This window comes from Pseudorasbora parva, chromosome 4 (assembly GCF_024679245.1).
Source record: "Pseudorasbora parva isolate DD20220531a chromosome 4, ASM2467924v1, whole genome shotgun sequence".
NCBI classification, from domain to species: Eukaryota; Metazoa; Chordata; class Actinopteri; order Cypriniformes; family Gobionidae; genus Pseudorasbora; species Pseudorasbora parva.
Window position 1 is genome coordinate 33594824 of NC_090175.1, and position 20340 is coordinate 33615163.

At 38.8% G+C, this 20340-nt stretch overlaps 1 protein-coding gene across 3 annotated transcripts in view; it reads right to left on the reverse strand.

Annotated features, from left to right (window-relative positions):
- psip1a (PC4 and SFRS1 interacting protein 1a) overlaps positions 1–18173 on the reverse strand; it is a 99677-nt gene extending 81504 nt beyond the window's left edge. Inside the window, exon 1 of one of the 3 annotated variants that reach the window (XM_067441590.1) lies at positions 17152–18173. Coding sequence is in view for 2 of the 3 variants with exons in the window: in XM_067441589.1 (XP_067297690.1) it covers positions 17092–17096 (5 nt within the window). In the remaining variant the exon portion in view is untranslated. Of the gene's footprint in view, positions 1–17091 lie in introns of all 3 variants that reach the window. The other 2 variants (XM_067441589.1, XM_067441591.1) reach the window with 2 other exon arrangements.
- Between the last annotated feature and the right edge of the window lie 2167 nt (positions 18174–20340).

The following is a 20340-nucleotide window of genomic DNA, read 5'->3' on the forward strand; positions in this document are numbered from 1 at the left end:
TATTTTATATAGGTTGCATGAGGTTATTTTAGCCTACTAACCGGACTCATCTCTTTATATAAATATTATTGTCTAATTTAAAAATTATTTAGTTGATTTCATTATTTTTCTAACCCAACTAATGACGCATCTGCACTTTCTATAGCCTGCGTGAGGGAAAAAACTTTCCATCCACTTGAGAATAGTTGTGACCTTTTAAATATTTTTTTATTTTTCTACCGTATATCTCTTTACATAAATATTTGTTATACTTAAACTATAATTTCATTATTTTACTAACCCAACTAATTACTGCAGTGCTTTCTAAATAGGTGTCACATGAGGGAAAAAGCTTACTTCCATTAAGAAGAGTTGTGTACTTTTAAGCACTTTTTAATTTAATCTATTTTTAATTTAATATGATTTTCTGTGATTAATCGCGATTAATCGCAGTATGCGCAAAATTCAATAATGAATGCAAAAGTGCTGCTAAATGAAAAAAAGTGCAATAACATGGTTTGCAAACACTTTAAACAAATAAGGTGCTTTTTACAGCAGTTAAAAGTTAGTAACAGTTACAATATTTCTTGTAAATATCAACTTAATTTAATCAAATTAAATTAAATTGGTGGTATACATATATATTAGTGCTGCAACGACGCGTCGACGTCATCGATGACGTCGACTACGGAAATACGTCGACGTTCGTAAAATGCGTCGACGCGTCGTGTCAGACGTTCATCTCGCGTAATGTTGGCTTCTGCTCCTGGTTCTATCACAAAAACCTAGACCCACACATAGACTAATTTGTGGCGGACTGCCACATAATCAATAACGGCCGCCACATTCGTCATTCATTCATTTTTACGCTATTTAAAAGACGCACGCATATTCGTTTAGCTGCATTTCCTTAAGTTCTCTCTCCGCCCTTTTGCGCGTAACTTACTCACTCACACACACGCGTTGCATTCGACCGTAAAACAAGTTTTATTGCATTTTGGCTCATTTAGTATGACATAGCTTTTAAAACCAGAGCAGTTGAATAACAGAGTTGCGACACGCCTTCATCACGCGGCAGCGCGCGGTCACGGCGCTCATATAATTCTAAACAAACCAGCGCGGTGTCAATCAATACAGACCAGTGTTTCCCAACCGGGATCCCGAGCAAAAGGTGCCGGGACGCACTTACACTTCGGTTCATCTCGCATCTGATGACGCATCTTTAGTATGGGTTGTAACTTGAAAATAATGCTGTAGCCTATGTATGTTTCTGTCGATGGATACACGTGCTGACTCCTCAGGTACACTACAACAACAGCGATAATAAAAGAAAAACGTGGGCAAAACGGTCTCTCTTTGTAAACTTTATAAAACGCATGCGAGTGCTGCCGTACGTCCGAATATGAGCAGTCATTTTCACCGTCATCACCCCCGTGTAGCCAGGAGACTCGAATGAGATGATCTGTCTTTGTGCACTCGTCCCAAAGCACGCAAATATTGAGTTATCTTTCAAATCCTGTGCTTAAACGGACAAACTCACAAAAAGTATGTCAAAATGTCATAGCCTGCTCTATGCCTTAAGTGAACTTTATACAGAAAATACGACGACTATCCGTGGGTCTTAAAGGGGCAGTAGCCTTCACTGCTGTCTGCTTAATGTCAAACAAAAGATAAAGACATCACTCACTGCTCCTGACTGAATAGCTTTTGGAAGTTTAATAAGGATTATTTTTTTTATTTTAAACAGTTAAATGTGTGGTTATTTTACTTTTGATTACTTCATTCCATTTCTCTACCTAAAAACTAATGTTAGACCTACCTGAAAAGCATTGTTTATTTTATTCTCATCTTTGCTCAATAGTATTTATTTGTGCTGCTGCTTCTATTTAAGTTATCTGTTCTTATTTTCTTTATTTTCATTTGACAGTAGTCCTTTTCCCCCTGAACATAGCAAATACCAAACTGTACTGAAACGTGAACCCAAACCCGTGATACAAAGCGACTTATGTGAGGGGGTGCCACAGAATTTTTACAAATTTCAAAGGGTAAAAAAAATAAATCGTTAGATTAGTCGACTAATCGAAAAAATAATCGTTAGATTAGTCGACAGAAAAAATAATCGTTAGTTGCAGCTCTAATATATATTGATTCTGTAGTAATATTCTCATCAGTGTACTGTAAGCTTTTACATAGGCCTACTTAAATCTGCATATTTGTGATATTCACCCCAGGGCGTTATTTCATTTTATAAAGGCCTTTTTTTTTTTTTTATCTTATTAAATTAATGCATCATCTTTCATATAAAATTCTTACATTTGATTAATAAATTCAGTTATAATAGTAAAAACACTATAGGCTGTTACCAATCAAATTAAATTATTTAAACTGCAAAAAAATACAGCTGCAATAAATAATGTTACAAGATTGATGTTCTAAATAAAACATGCAATCATACTTTTAAACATAACCGCCAATTGGGGGCAGCAAGTGATCGTCTTCATAAGTGAGTCATTGAGTCGTTTATTCAAATGATTCATTCAAAACACTGAATCATTTAGTAACAAAACACCGTGCTGAGTGTTGCTTTCTTTTGGAACTATTTTCGATGTGAAATCATGGGTGAAATGGAACAAAAAATGTTGTTTGGATCTAAAATTTAAGTAACTTAATATTAATTAGGCTACTTGTTTATTGAACAAGGCTACACCATTCATGCTACACAATTCACAATTGCAAAGTCGACTTGTGTTATCAACAATATCATAAATTATAAATAATCAACAACTACAAAAAACTCAGTTCCCTTTCGAGAGAGGTTCCTCGTATTACGTATGGGGAAAACTCCTTTTCTCGAGAATATGAAGCAAAACTTTATTAATAAAGGTATCCATGTAAAGCGTAGTGCCGCTGTACGGCCACAGCCCAGCGCGAGGAGCGCTCTGATTGGCCGGGCCACGGCAACTGCAGGAACCTATGGTGAGGCGGCTGAGAGGAACGAACCAATGGGGGGCGTTCCAGAAAGCCTGCCGTAAAAGGTGCTTATATTTGCATACAGGAGGCTATATAAGACCCTAATTCGCCTTCTCTGCCGTTGCAGCTACGCCATCCGGCGCCAGTATCCTTTTATTCTCTCTTCTTTCTAAAAGAGCGCGAGGCGTTGTTGCAAATACCTCGCATTTCCTGCGGCTCGTGCAGAGCCCCTCTCCTCGGCGACGACCGTCACATCATCTGTGTGACATGCCTCGGACGGGACCACGCACAGCTCGCGCTTTCCAGGGGCGGCTGCCCCGAGTGTGATATGATGGCGCTGCAGACCCTTCGGGCTCGCCTCGCCACCTTCGACCAGGTCCCTCCTCCTGCCGCTGGACCAGAGGCTGCCAGAGCGGTCGGGCGACTGCACGCCGGATGATTCCCCGCGTGCCTCGCCTTTGCCGGTCACCTTCACTCAGGAGGAACAGCGCCCCTCTCATGCAGCGGCCTGTTCGGTTTCCTTCGGTGGTCCGTCGCCAGAGGAAGACGAGGACAGCCTGTCCACTGCCGCTTCGGGTAGCGAGTGGTCAGTTTCTGTCTCGGAGCCCCCCGCTTCGACGCAGACCGCCACAAGCTCCAAAACCCATGCTGACACGGAGCTTATCCGCGTGCTCTCTAAGGCCGTGGAAGACCTCGGACTCGAGTGGTCCCAGCCCGAAGAGCCATCGCGCAGCAGACTGGACGAGTGGTACCTAGAAAGCCGCCGCCTCTCTTCTCCTCAGAACCCCGCGCCTTTCTTCCCTGAGGTACACGACGAGCTTACTAAGTCTTGGAAGTCTCCCTACGCTGCTTGCGCAAGATCTGCCTTTTCCTCAGCGCTCTCTACCGTCGACGGCGCCAAGGAAAAAGGCTACGAGTCTCTCCCCCCCCCTCCCCCCTCTGCTCTCGCTGTTGGCCTCGCCCTCTGCTGGCCAGGCTTCCGCGGCCCTTCACACCATGGCTGTCCTTCAGGTGTTCCAGGCCAGACTTCTCCGCTCTTGGACGAGTCTGTCCCCGACTCCGAAGTTTTGAAGGACGTTCGCAGCGCGACGGACTGGCCCTTCGTGCTACTAAAGCCACCGCGCAAGCCATTAGAAAGAATATGGCTAACCTGACGGTCTTAGAGAGGCATCTTTGGCTGAATTTGACCGAGATGAAGGACGCGGATAAAGCCTCCTTCTTGGACGCCCCTATCTCTACTACCGGTCTCTTCGGTCCGTCAGTCGTGGGCTTCGCGGAGCATTTCACCGAAGCGCAAAAGGCTTCTCAGGCTATGAGGCACTTCCTACCCAAGCGCTCCAGCTCTTCTTCAGGCCGGGGACGCCCTCAAGGTAGACCGCCACCCTCTCAACCCGCTAAGCCGGCTGCGCCACCTTCTCAGCCTCGCTCCTCTTCTGGAACGTGCTAACGCTCCCGCTCCACGAACCGCAGCAGGCAGCCTGAATGCCGGGGACCTCGACCCAAGCTTGTGTTAAACCCCGTCCTAGCCGCAAGGAGAAAGAGGAGATGGTCAGGTCTCGCCTCGGCCGGACCCCCATCTCTCCCTCCCGGTCTCCCAGTTCCCTGCACCCAGGTGACTGCCGACCTCAGTTTCGCAGCCAACGAGCCCGTTGTCAAACGCACTCGCCTGCACACAAACGCCGTTATCATGGCGACCCAAATAAATCTCAAAAAGAGCTTTTTCTCTGTAGTAAATATGCCCACATATCAGTCTGCACTCCTACACTCATATACCCCTCCCACCCATGCTATAAATGTCCCGGCGCCCACTCTACAGTGCACGCCGCCATGCATAAGCATTACCCCCTCTATGTCACAAGCACAAAATGGCAGCGCTACCGAGTTCCCTCCAGTAGGCGACCCTTATCCGCGCCAGCTCCAGCCACTATCGCGTCGGGCTCAGGCCTAGCAAGCCATGCCCGGTGTATCAAATTGGGTTGTGAACATAGTAAAAAGGGGCTACTCGCTACAGTTCGCTCGCAGGCCCCCGCGCTTTCGCGCCGTGGTCGAGACCTCGGTGAAAAGCAGCGTCAGTCACGTGCTTCGCACCGAGATTTCGAAACTGTTAGAGAATTACCCGCGTCTCAGGGTGAACAGGACGCGAACCTACTCTGCCCGGTCAGAGCTTTGAGACTGTATCTGGAGCGCTCCTCCCCCTTCAGGCAGTCGGACCAGCTGTTTGTCTGCTTCGGCGGCCGCACTAAAGGTTGTGCTGTCACGAAGCTAAGACTCTCACACTGGATAGTGGACACGATCTCGCTGGCATATGAGTCTAAAAATCTGACTTGCCCTATAGGCATTAAAGCCCACTCCACTAGAGGCATGGCCTCATCTTGGGCTTGGTCGTGTGGCATTCTTTGGAAGATATCTGTGCGGTGGCAGGCTGGACCTCTCCGTCCACTTTTATCAGATTCTACAAATTGGAGGTTCCAGCTCTACAAGCAGGGCTTCTCTCCATCTAGGCTCTATCTTGACCCTGGCAAACAGATTGCCTTACGTTTTGGCCTGTACACATTAGTCCTTAAGCACTTATTCATTCATCATAAGATCCGACTATGTCCGATCAGCTGTTCAAACGAACCGACTCTTCCGGTTCTTCATTCCCCTTATAAGCCGCCTCTGTCGGTCTCTCTGGGGTTTATTAACATGTGCTTTGGGTATACTGGGTTAGTCAGCACACACGGCGCTTTACATTGTGTTCCCCATACGTAATACGAGGAACCTCTCTCGAAAGGGAACGTACTCGGTTACTTTCGTAACCTCGGTTCCCTGAGAGAGAGGAACGAGTATTACGTTCCGTGCCGTGTTTATGCTTCTCAGGTATCGCTTCAGTCGATCTTAAAACCTGACACCTATGGCGAATTAGGGTCTAGTATAGCCTCCTGTATGCAAATATAAGCACCTTTTAAGGCGGGCTTTCTGGAACGCCCCCCACTGGTTCGTTCCTCTCAGCCGCCTCACCATAGGTTCCTGCAGTTGCCGCGGCCCGGCCAATCAGAGCGCTCCTCGCGCTGGGCTATGGCCGTACAGCGGCACTACGCTTTACATGGATACCTTTATTAATAAAGTTTTGCTTCATATACTCGAGAAAAGGAGTTTTCCCCATATGTAATACTCGTTCCTCTCTCTCAGGGAACCGAGGTTACGAAAGTAACTGAGTACGTTTTACCCAGTATGTTTCTTCTGTGAATTTATATTGCTGCTCAATTGTTTTGATTTCTCCACGAATGTCTCTCACAAAGAGACAGCACGAGCTTCAACGCGACTTTGTTACCAGAGGCAGAGATACACTCATCAATCGCTGTTTACATTGAATATATAAAAACAACAAAAAATTCTGAATCATTCTCGCGTTTCTGGTTATTGTTCTGGTCAGACAAAGAATGTCAAGCCCTTGGCTTAGGCTACAGACAGCCCTGTATTCTCCTGTGACCAATGGTTTGTCTGTATGTGTATTCAGAGGCAGTGAGCAACGGGCTTTTAATATAATAATAAATAACTACGTTAATGCACGATAAAATAATTGTTGGCGTTAATGCGATAATAACGTTAACAAGTTAATTTTTCTAACCCAATGAATGACTCTGCGGTTTCTAGGCTATATATCGTTGCCCGAGGGAAAAAAGCTTCCTTCCATTTAAGAAGAGTTGTGCACTTTTATACACTTTTTATTTTAATACATTTCTTTACATAAATATTATTTTCTACTTAAAAAATCTATAATTTCGTTATTTTTCTGACCCATCTAATTACTCATCTGCGCTTCCAATAGGTTGCACGCACTTTTCTCTGAGATATTCAATTTTGATTTTGCATATTGTTTTTTAAACGGTCTTTCATGTAGCCTAGTTCATATGACCACTTTACAATATTTCATCAACATAGTTTATTTTGAAGCCGTCAATTTGGTATTTTTACAGATGTCAAATCTCCCATATACTACAGTAGTCTATTTAAAATGGCATAAATGCATCAGTTATATTCTCAATTTAATTTACAGAGCCATCCCTACAAAGTTTTAAGGTTAACTATAGAAGAGACATTCCATAACATTGGAACAAAACAAATTAAACAACATTGAGGGGTTAATTTATTTATATCTGTATTTTAGAACAGAGAAAAGCAGGGTTGAGGAGTGACACTGTAAAAAATGAATCATGGTTCTTGTAATTTTCACACAAACAAAAAAAAATGTTATAATTAAAAAATAGTGTGTATTTTTTCTTAAGAAAATTGTGGTTCAGTGTATTAAAGAAATACAACCAATAGATACACTTCCCTAATTTTTCAAGGAAATGTAAGCAATTTTAAGGCTTGAATTGAGGAACCGATTAAACTAATACAATTAAAGAAAATAAGGTTATTTGTTTATTTTAAGAGAATTAGCTCAATTGTGCAGTTTTATTTAAGCCCCTTTCACACTGCGATTCCGGCAAATACACCGATAATGCGACCCGGCATTTGTTCCCGGGCCGCTAGATTTGGTCCATTCACACTGCCAGCGAAATACCGTAATATGTGCGCTTTCACACACAACCCGTAACGGTCCCGGATCGTTTTGACACGTGATGTCGTAATGTGACGTATAACGGCGAGCGATCTCAGCTTCAGCGCGGATAGTAAGGAGCTCCGTGTTCTCGACTTGTGTCCAGTTTGCGCACATTTCTGCTTGTTTAATTTTAGTTTCTTTTGTATACGAACACTCTCTGCGTTTAAAACACAGACTAGCTCTTCTGGCACTGCAGGGTTGTATTATTGAAAAAACAAGCTCTAGTCGCAGGAGTCGCATAGGCGACCCGGCAACGTTCCGGGAATATTGTGGGTCCGACGTGCAGTGTGAAAGGGGCTTTAGAGACTCCATTGTTTGTTCCCAGCATGCTTTGCATATGGCTGGAAATGGAGAGTTAATATCGAAATGAAGTGTTGTTTAATGTGTTTTTGAGTGAAGGGAAACATCTGTTAATATATAATGTTCATTTACGTTTGACATTTGAAAGAATTTCTGTTAAGTTGAAGTTTTGACCGTTACCATTGTGCAAAAGAGTAGAGCTTATGGTTAGGTTGTGATTTGAATAACTACAAGTATTATGATTATTATTACGAAGAATGTTGCTTTGTTCAATGATCAATAGCTTTGCTAATGCTAGTGCAATAACAAGTTTGTTTCTACTTGTGCCAGCATTAGGGCTGGGACAATGCGTCGATGTCATCGATGACGTTGACGCAAAAAATACGTTGGCGCAAAATATGTGCGTTGATTCGTCAGACTCAAAATAAAGATGGCGGCGCCGGAGAGTAGAAGCAACCATAGATATACATAATAAAGTATATTATGCAGTGTTGGGTATAGTTACTTTGGAAAGTAGTTAGTTAGGTTACAACGTTACCATCAATTAAAAGTAATCAGTTATGATACAGCATTACCTATTCATAAAAGTAACGCGTTAGAGTACTCATGCGTTACCAAAAATTAAAAGCCGTTTGCAGTGGCTCACACATGACAGACACAGCCCCCGGGCCCTTTAAATGCACCTAGAAGTCGTGACTCCCGACAATGAATAACGTCAGTCATCCGACTAAATTAACACTGCAGGATAACAATAACTATTCCAGCAATAAGCTATTCCACATGGCGTTTTATTTATTTATTATCACAAACATATTATTAATATAACACAGAACATACAACACAGACCATATTATTAACCTGGGTAATAATACAGTAGCCTAAGCCCGGGTAGCCTAGGCTACTGTATATTATGAGCACCACAAGATAACTCCTGATTTTTCTTTAACTTTAAATAATGCAGTTATCAAAGTACAAGTAGGCCTATGCTTACTTGTAAACACAACCTTAAACAGGCTTGCAGATTCCATTTAGAAATTATGCACAACCAGCCAGCCAACGATCTAACAGAAATTAACAGCTGCCTGTCAAACAAAAATGATAACAAACCGATTTAAATCCTTCAATGCCACACAGGCAAATGACAAATCGCTTAATAGCCGAACTAATTATTAGTCGGCTAGACTAAGTGTCACTCACAGTCACAAGCCTAAATTTGCTTTAACACAGTCCTCTTACATTTACTCTTCAAAGTAGTGATTAAAACGTAGCAGAAGCAGATTTTCGAAACGTTTGTCCGACAGTCGATTTCTCCTGGGAGTAAGAACGAGACTCCCGAGGCTAAAAAGCCTCTCCACGGGTGCACTGGAGGATGGTGGGGTATTGAAGCGAAGAAACACTGTTTTGATCCTGGGGAACTTGTTCAACCTATCGATCTCAACACCTGACTTAAAATACTCAGCAATTTCAGTGTCCACCATCTCTGAGACCTGTCTGTCCTCTGTAAATGAAAAGAAGTCGGTCTCGACAGCGTCTCCGCTGCTGACGGGTGCAGGTGGCAGTTCGTCAAGCGGATGCCCCAGCGCACGGCACTCGGCAGCAAGCAGCACCTTGGCGGCGTCTTTTTTAGTCTCATCTTTTATCCAGCACAAAGCAGGCTGCAGTCGGGATTTTCCTTTCCTTAAAATAACGGATTACTTCTTTTAAAAAATAACGAAGTTACTGATTACTTACACACAAAACTAACGCGTTAAGTTACACATTTCAGGAAAAAAATTATTTGAGTACTCTAAACATAAATTGTGTTAAACATAAATGATACAGCAAAGACAACGTCAGCAGTAGCCTATTAACCACATATCTATGGTATTGACGGCAAAATAGGCTACAGAATATTTCATTCTGTATTGACAGTTGTAATATTTAAAAATCGATAAGTCGTTTTTTTATTATTACAATTAGGCCTATATCTGCATTTATGTTAACCTACAGACTTTCAAACATGAAAATGTAATTTATTAATATGTATTTTTGTCAAAAATATATAAACATATTTTCCTATTCTATTTTGCCTGGAGAACACGCTTGTGTGTCGTGTGAAAAATAGGCGCTTTCTAGCATACACGTGTTTTCCCTGCATCACGCAGGCAGTGTGCAAGCTCCAACCGGTTAACATGGGAGCCGAAACAAAAATGGACACGCCACGCAGCCGAGACGCTCACGGCACAATTGCAGTGTGTCCCTGGATTTGATTAACCAACTTGTTGATATTTAATGGGCATAGCCTGTAGGCTGAGTTGCATACATAGAAACATTGTATATTGTGTTTCTTTGTTGTTGGTTTATACTTATTTATTTACATTTGAGGTTTTTTTTTTTTACTTTTTTCAGCCAAATATGTCAACCAACCACCCATATACAAGTATTTAAATTAGTTTAAGTTAGTCATATGCTAGTACGTCAGATGGAGCATCATTGAATGACTTAAACCATGATGACTGTGCATTTATACAACAATAATAAAATACTGCATTGGCATAAAAAAAGGAAATTTACTTAGATACTTAAGTACTTTTGAAAACAAATACTTCTGTACTTTTACTTGAGTAAAAATCTGTTATTACAACTTTCACTTGTAACGGAGTAATATTTGACCAGTAGTACTTTTACTCAAGTACTAGAGTTGTGTACTTTGTCCACCTCTGGTTTGTACAGTATAAAATCCATTACACTTATGGACTGTGCCCATAAAACATGGAAACACTGTGTGTGTGTGTGTGTGTGTGTGTGTGTGTGTGTGTGTGTGTGTGTGTGTGTGTGTGTGTGTGTGTGTGTGTGTGTGTGTGTGTGTGTGTGTGTGTGTGTGTGTGTGTGTGTGTGTGTGTGTGTGTGTGTGTGTGTGTGTGTGTGTACTTTATGTTTTCAAGGTTTTATTGAATGCATTGCTCTTGTATAGTCTTTTACTTTGGAATTTAAGAGCAATAAACATATATTGCAATGTTAAGGAATTTGTTTTTTCATTCAGATAATTAAATCAACATGTATAAATTTCTATAAGGCAATTAATGGGGAGATAATCGATAAGCGAATCGAAACCGAATCGGACAGGAAAAATGAATCGCTAGATTAATCGTTTAAAAAATAATCGTTTATCCCAGCCCTAGCCAGCAGCAAACAGACTATTATTTGAATAACATAACTGAAAGTCAAATATAAACAGGTCATTTTGAGCTACTCTAATTTATGTATTTTTTTCAAAATGAACTTAAATTGAAAAAGCACATTCCACTAATAAGATTTAATTCGTCATACAACTACTTAAATATTATTTGTAATATTGTTACCTTTAAAGTAGATACTGTGTAATATTTTTACAGTGTAGATATGTGTAATGAAATTGTGTTATTAAATTCCAAAATTAATGTAATTGTTGTATTACTGAGGTAAAATGTGTAATTCAATTAGTTCAAGTAAATCCAAACCACATTTATAATGGGTAACTTATAGTAAGCAATTACATTTCCAAAGTAACCTTCTTAACACTGAATTATGTGAGTTTCAACACATTCTTTCTGTTGTGTGACTATGGAATTTCTTTGAATTGTCATGAATTTAATTCTACTTCCTGTCATTCAAATTCAGCTTCCTGTGGGGCGGAGTCAATTCAATTCCAGTTCCAATTCATGAATTGAATGGAGGACAATTCTGAAATTCTGAATTTTGCACAAGCCTGGTATGTATATGTACTTTGTTGTCAAGGCTGACAAGACGCTAACAATAGCTACTGTAAATTACTCAAAATATTCTTCTCTATAATGCACAAGGTTTGTTTTTCTGATTATTTATCTGGTATTTTTTACAAGGCTTGTTCTGGTATTGTTCAAATTCTCTATGATGCACAATGTTTTTCTGATTAATAATCTGGTATTTTTGACAAGGCTTGTTTAATTCGATTAATAATCTGGTATTGTTCATATGCAGTACCGAGCCCTTTTAAATCCATTACATGACAACACCGTTTGGCATGAAAGACTCAAACCTACTGTAAATTACTCTGAATAATATCCTCTATGATGCACAAGGTTTGTTTTTCTGATTAATAATCTGGTATTTTTAACAAGGCTTGTTTAATCTTATTAATAATCTGGTATTGTTCATATACAGTACTGAACCCTTTTAAATCCATTAAATGACAATACCGTTTGGCCTGAAAGACTCAAACCTACTGTAAATTACTCTGAATATTATTCTTTATGATGCACAAGGCTTGTATTTCTGACTATTTATCTGGTATATTGTATTTACTGAACCTTTTAAATAAAAAATATGTACTTTAGTAATCATTTAGTTTGTGCATTTCCAAAGTTTTTTTAATTTTTATTATTATTTTTATATTTTACTGTTCATTAAAGTCATTTTTTTTTTTTTTTTTTACTGTTGTGTTACTTTTAAACATTTTTTTTTTTTTTTTAAACCAATTTTACTTTCCAACAAGATAATAACACTATTGCTAAATCAATGTTGGGGCTTTTAAAACAGTTTTGGGGAGACTTGAAACAGTGACTGTGCATGTGCTGATCATGCAAACAAACAGCCAATCAGGACCCTGCATTAGGTGTAAGGTTGAGAATTATAACAGTGATCCTGCAGGTATACAGCCAATGAGGACACTGAGGATCTAAAGTATTGCATGACTTTTAGTGTAGGTGGACAGAGATAATTTGACCTTCAACAGTATGTTTTTCCGCTTCTCTTTGGATCCCATTGATGTGCCTCGCATTTAAGTCACATCTCTGCTGCAAAGGTAAGTGGAGTTATTCTTTATCTATATATTTTAGAGGGGAAAATGGAAAATAATGCATTGTTTGACAAATGCAATATTTATTATTTAAAATGTTACATTTTTGACTGCATTACATGTTTATTATCATTGCTACCTGAAATTTGACAAATTTGTACTACATTCTTTTAAGTAATATGTGGCTTCTGTGTTAAGTAGTTATAACATTCCACGTGTGAACATATGTAGGTGCTTTCAGTAAGCATGTGTTAATTAGGACTTTTATAGCTTTTACAAATGTGCCATAGAATAAACTTGACTGGTGCATTTTTCGAGACAAAACATGGCACAAAATATGTTATTGCTATTTGCTTTCAGTGTTCAATCATGCTTTTTTATCAGTGACTAAACTTTAAGACTTTTCTATAAAACCGGCTAGTAATTATTTTGCCAAACTGATGAAAGACAGTAAATCCTTTGTAGGTCTACTAAATAACTGGATTCAGTCAGAGAAAAGCAAAAAACAAACCCAAATAAATGTATTCATGATAATCATACAGTGCATTTTACACTAATCAACAGTGTGTGTTATGATCCCAAGTTTAGAAAATGGCAAAATCTCGTAAAGGACAGGCAGCCGCGAGATCAGACCTTTGGGCAGTGGCTGGTGGTGTAGATGCTGTTTTAGAAAGCTTTCTGTCCAGTGAAACATTAAAACAAGACACCTCTTTAAAGTCAGCAGTGTGGTCAAGATTGGCACTAAAAATATTTCAGTGTGACACACTGAAAAATAGAAAATGGCTATATGTTGTATGGACATTCAATAGAAAAATATCAAAAGATTGGTTGAAGCACAGAATCAAAAAGAAAAAGAAAGTTCTCCAGCGGCAGATGAAGACAAGAACAGCCCAGATATTAACACTGATGGTGAGGATGACAATTCAGACATATCCAGTGCAAGTCAGGAAGAAAAATTAAGAGATTCTTCAGAGCCTGATCACAGAGACAAAAACACATTGGAAATAGTGAGTTAGGGACACTACACAGCAAGCCAGCAATGGCACCTATGGGACGGAAGGAGAAAAGGATTTTCCTAACTAGAGGAAGCAGAGGTAGAGTCACAACATCCTGATGTTGAGGCACCTGATTGGGCAGGATGGGAAGTAGAAACACAGAGTAACACAGAACAGCCAGCCAGACATTTGACATCTATGAAAACAGAAGAGGCTAAGTCAGATGAAAAGGAATTACTGGACAGTCAAGTGGAGTCAGAGGATAGTTATGTAGATGTACCATGAGAGCATCAAAGGAGTGACATCTGACAGTGACTCTGACAAACAAAAGGACATAAGTGGAGAAGCAGAAAGTTAATCTGAAGGGGCAAGATAAGAATCTTCCACTTCCATTCTGAAGAGATCCCAATCTTCAAAACTTTCCAGTGGTTTAGGGAAGACAGCTAGTGATCAAGAAAAAAGGATGTATAGAAAGCTGCCATGTATTCCATTAAAATTCAGAATTGTTATTTCACGAAAACAATGGAAAAAGATTGCACCCCTGAAAGAGTCCAGAAAACTTAAAGGGGGGGTGAAATGCTGTTTCATGCATACTGATCTTTTTACACTGTTAAAGACTTGGAATCCCATACTAAACATAGACAAAGTTTCAAAAGTTAAGGTGGACCTTTGATGGGAGTATTTCTTTGTCAAAAATACTACTTCCGGTTAGTCATAAGTTTCGGCAAGTTTTTTTCGATCATGGGTCCACTTGACGTTAAAAGATCGGAATTTCCTTGTATGGGCCGTACGGACAATTCTACCGGAAGAGCATGAGAGAGAGAGCGAAAGCAACAGGCTACGCCCATCAAAGCGGGGCTCGTAGGCTGCGCTGCACAGGTGATGTGACTTCAAGAAATTAACAATGTCACCAAAAAAGTGCGTTTTTGGTTGCCAGACCAACACAGTCCTGTACAGATTGCCAAAAAAACCCGCGTTAAGGCAACAGTGGATGTAATTTGCTTTTCCGGATCAGCAACTGAGTTGCGCAAAGGTTTATGTCTGTTCACTGCATTTCGGTGCCGACTGTTTCATAAACAAGGCCCAGCTCGACGCCGGATTTTCCGATCGCCTAATGCTGAAGGATGGAGTAGTCCCAACGTTAGAACCGCAGGCGGTGAGTAAGACTGATTCAAATGTCTGTGTTTTTGCCTATGCCCATCAAGTAGCCCAAACATGATCACGTATAGTTAATTGATCAATGGAGCATGCAATGTGTAGTGCATGTACATTTGTTTAGCTGGCCACTATATGTGTTACTTTATGTTTGTGTATTGTAAAAACACTCCAAACAACAATACACAAAGAGTGGGGAAATATGTTGAACTAAATAAGCGCGCTTCTTCATTCAAATGCGCTACTATTCCATGTCTTTCTATGTAAACACTAGCCTGCCGTGCAAAACCAGTCCGCATACTACAATTGTCTACACAAACCACGCGTAAACACACACACACACACACACACGTTAACACTCGCGCTTGACATGGTGTTCTAAAAACGTGACGTTAAAGTTAAAATCGTGGAATAACGGTTTGATTGTAGTCTAGCAAGAAGTGCACTTCCCACATGCACACCTTCAAAAGCATAAATATGTAAATAACACAAGCCGCTAAGCATATTATATAGTTAGTGTAACTTATAACTTGTACCACATAGAGACGTCCTGCTCTAGTCGTTTTTACTGCTGCTCCTGTTCAACTTCAGCCTCTGGCTCTGATTCCAGATCATAGATGTATGGCTGTATCTGATTAAAAGCCATTTTTTTATTTTGAATAAAGTTTTTTCCCACTGTAAGGGATGACACAGCTTTACGACGCACTCAACACAATAACAGCGGCGCGCCCTCGTCATTATTTAGCTCCGCCCACACGATACGCCCCCACCCGCTCGGCTTTTTTCGGAAAGACTCGGAACAGCGCATCTTTCTTATATAATTATAAATTTTAAAAAAAGACTTTTCGGAGATCTGCAGGATGCAATGCTACTCTATAGGTACTCAAGATTGACATGATACTGAGTGAAACTGAGTGTTTCACCCCCCCTTTAATGGATTTAAAAGGGTTTGGAAGTGTATATGAACAATACCAGATTATTAATCAGATTAAACATGCCTTGTAAAAAATACCATATTAATAACCAGAAAAACAAACCTTGTGCATTATAGTGAATACTATTCTGAGTAGTTTACAGTAGGTTAGAGTATTTCAGGCCAAACGGTGTTGTCATTTAATGGCTTTAAAAGGGTTCAGTACTGTATATGAACAATACCAGATTATTAATCAGATTAAACAAGCCTTGTAAAAAAAAAAAACCATATTATAATCAGAAAAACAAACCTTGTGCATCATAGAGAATAATATTCTGAGTAATTTACAGTAGGTTAGAGTATTTCAGGCCAAACGGTGTTGTCATTTAATGGCTTTAAAAGGGTTCAGTACTGTATATGAACAATACCAGATTATTAATCAGAAAAACAAACCTTGTGCATTATAGAGAATAATATTTTGAGTGATTTACAGTAGGTTTTTAGTCTTTTAGGCCAAACAGTGTTGTCATTTAATGGATTTAAAATGGTTCCGTTCTGTATATGAACAATACCATATTAATAATCAGAAAAACAAGCCTTGTGCATCAAAGTGAAAAATATTCTGAGTAATTTACAGTAGGTTTGAGTCTTTAAGGACAAACGGTGTTGTCGTTTAATTGATTTAAAAGGGTTCAGTACTGTATAACTGATTATTAATACCAGATTATTAATCGGATTAAACTAACCTTGTAAAAAAATACCTGATAAATAATAAGAAAAAAAAAAACTTGTGCATCATAGAGAATAATATTCTGAGTAATTTACAGTAGGTTTGAGTATTTTCTTTAGGCCAAACTGTGTTGTCCTTTAATGGATTTACGGTATTGCATAGGCTATATTACATTTTCTACAATTACTATAAAATATGGGAAATGCTTATTCCAAAAACGGAGCCTTAATTGTGCAATAAAGGGTTGTGCAGATGTTTTTCTGAACATTGTAGCATTAGTTTGATAACATGAATATCATATAGTTAAATTGTTAGATATTTAAATAGTTTAAACGATTTATACGGGTAATTATTATGTATTGTATTTGCAATAATTAAACCTTGTGCAACTTAAAGGATATTGGTTTATGTATATCTGAGTTGGTTTGGGATGAAAATATGAATTGCGCAGAGAGTTTAATGGGTATGAAACTGAATGTCTAACTAACTTCAAACGTTAAATTAACTTTACCGCAATCGTCAATTGCTACAATGACACATTGTAGCTTAGATAACACGCATCTGTTCTCACACAGTAGCCTACTGACACAACAACTTGACTACATAATGCATGACTACATAATGCATGACTACATGTGCTGTACATCTCGAAATACATCATTATACCTCATTAAGTGTATGCCTTTACTTGCAAATACCGTGTTTATTCAAAGAAGCTTTACACACCAATGCAGCGTGATCCCTTTTCTTCTTGTATTAACGCGGCTCTTTCTTCTTCTTCTTGTTTGACGACGGATCCCAGCCACAGCATTACCGCCACCTACCAGCCAAATGGACCATTGTTTGCCTTTTTTTTTTTGTGGTGTAATGCATAACCTGTTGCACTGTAGTTTTGCTGAATTATATCAGTAGTATATTCCTAATCAGAAATCAAATACCTGGGAATTTACCTTTGCAAGGACCAAAAACAAAGCCAACTTCTGAATGTAGAAAATAAAATTAAAGAATGCAAATCAAGGGTAAATAGATGGCTACAGAGGGATTAATCAATTCTAGGTCGAATTTTAGCTAACAAAGATGGAATGTTTATCAAGATGTATTTACCCAGCTTATTCCAATGCCATTCCAAACAAATTAATTAAGTCTATCAACCAAATCAACCTAAACTTCATTTGGAGAAACAGACCACATTATATGAAAAAAGCAATATGGTTAAAGACACAAATGATGGAGGGATAAAAGTTATTGAAGGGAAAATGTCCCCACAAAGATGGCAGTATGCAAAATCCTTGTCCTTGTGGGGACATTTTTTGGTCCCCATAAGGAAAACATCTTATAAATCATACAGAAGGAGTTTTTTTTTTTGTTTGTTTGTTTGTTTGTTTTTTGTTGAGAAAGTAAAAATGCAGAATGTTTCCTGTGATGGGTAGGCTTAGGTGTAGGGGCAGTGTAAGGGGATAGAAAATACGGTTTGTACCAGAGGTGGACAGTAACTAAGTACATTTACTTGAGTAGCTACTGTACTTAAGTACACGTTTTGAGTATCTGTACTTTACTGGAGTATTATTTTTTCTGTAAACTTTTGACTTTTACTTCACTACATTTGAAAGACAAATAACGTACTTTTTACTCCACTACATTTCTATCTAGGTCGAAAGTCGTTTCTGTTGCAGCTCTGAAAGTCAGTGGATGATTTTTTCCTTCTTTAAAAGGTTTTTTGTTTTTGTTGTTTCACACAGTCTGTCGGGAATCACCCAACTTTTTTTGAACACTGATCAGTTCATAGCAAAATGGAAGAAGACGGTTCTAAGGCACAAGTGTGTGCAACCATAGCCATTCTTTGAAAGTATGTTTCAGGTTTTTTTTTTTAAATCAAGATTAGTTTAGTTGGCATACACTTGATGCATGTCTTATAAAATATTACAAATATAAACATCAGGGAGAAAGAGAAGAGTAAAGTTGGGAGAATATCAGATGTGTATCGGTGTTTTGGATCCGTCCATTCGGCCTTAAAGTGACAGCAGCTTTGAAAAGAGCTTTGTAACTTATATGGGTGGTTGACATGACATGGCCTGTTTTTGTTCCAATGTGTCAAAGTTACGTAAATTATTAAAAAAAAAAATATGTCAAAAACTGTTGTGATATTGTTCAGAAAGTGCTGTTATATATGGACATACAGAGCATTTATAGGATTAATCTTTCATTTTTTCACAATTTTCAGCCAAACCAGAAAAAGCTCATATAGCGTGACTGTCCCAAGCAGATTTCACAAATTTAGATTTTGTATAAAAACAAGAAAATGATTTAATTTTATGTTTATTCAATCATATATTGATAACCCAAATGTCTACTTGTGAGTATGATTGATTAAAAGTTTAGGCAAAATATTTTGAAGCCACCCTTAACTAAAACATTTTGTCCCAAAAATGGATATCATATGGTGTGACGCCATATTCCTTTTTTTAAATGGGCAATTGTTTGGAGACCTTTGGGGAGTGGAGGTTCCTTTTTCTTTTAGGAGGAAGAACAACACTTCAGAAGGACACTTAGTGTTACAAGGTGAGTTTTCTCTCTTCATGTTTAAAAAAAAAATCAAGTATATCCGGCACTCCTGCTTCAGTTCCCTTTTGGTGTGACGCATTTTACGCAAAAATGCCTAAATTAAATTTCTTTTCAGTCAATATTACCTTTATTGTCATATTGTAGTTACCATGGCTTTAGAATATTAGCATAAAAGCACATTGCTTAATATCAATGTAAGTACATAAAACCTCATATGGGGTGACACAATATCATAAGGTGTGACAAGGTTTTCTTGTAACACCATATGATTATTTTGACACACTATATGATATGAACTGTATTTAAATACATAAATAATGCTCTTAGATACATATTTTATAGCTAATAGTTAAGTTTATTGAATATTTCTTCATTTTAACATATTTTGATACTATATTATTCATACATTTAATATCTATAGACCAACTCCATTTGGTGAATCGTTACTTCCCTATACTATCCAATTTGTAAGCTGAATCCATGTTAAACTACAGCATTTTGTCACTTAAATGTTTCCCTATATTTTTTTATTTTTTTAGTTTGAGGTACATTTCAGTAGATGGTTAGTACAGAAAGAACAAGAAAATACAGGGAAAGATTAAATGCAGATGCTTCAAGGAGAGAGGAGGTCCTGAGGAAAAGACAAGGGCTGAATCCAAAATCGCCCCCTATACCCTCCAATAGGGCATTATTTGAGAGACAGCTATTTGTAGTGTTGTCCGAAACCATAGTGGACATTATTGAGTGCACACATTCTATCCCACAATGCACTACAATAACGATTGTACAGCAGATGTACACACAATGGCTGTCCGAATTCACTCACTCGTTTTCATTCACTCCTTCAAATGAACTATATTAGTGGACTAAAGTAGGGAATAGTGAATGACGGTTTGGAGTAATTTTGGATTCAGCCTAGCAAAGTAAATAAAAACATTTAACTTATTGATAGTGATGCAGCACCACTGTGCAGTTATATTGAGACCAAGTTGAAAAGCACATTATCCATGGAAAAACTCGGCTCAAAGAAGGCTCTACAAAAAAAAAAAAAAAATACACACACTTGCGCTAACAGACAGACTCACTCACTCACTCACTCGCTCACTCGCTCACTCGCTCACTCACTCACTCACTCACTCACTCACTCACTAAAGCGCTATATAAATGCAGTCCATTAACTTACACTCACTCACTCACTCAAACACACTCACTCACTCACTCAAACACACTCACTCACCCACTCACCCACTCACTCACTCATGCAGACTCACTCAATCACACTTGAATGCAAAAGTAAATGCAATAAAGTATTAATCTGATAATTTTTTGCAGTGCACATTTCTGAAATGCTTG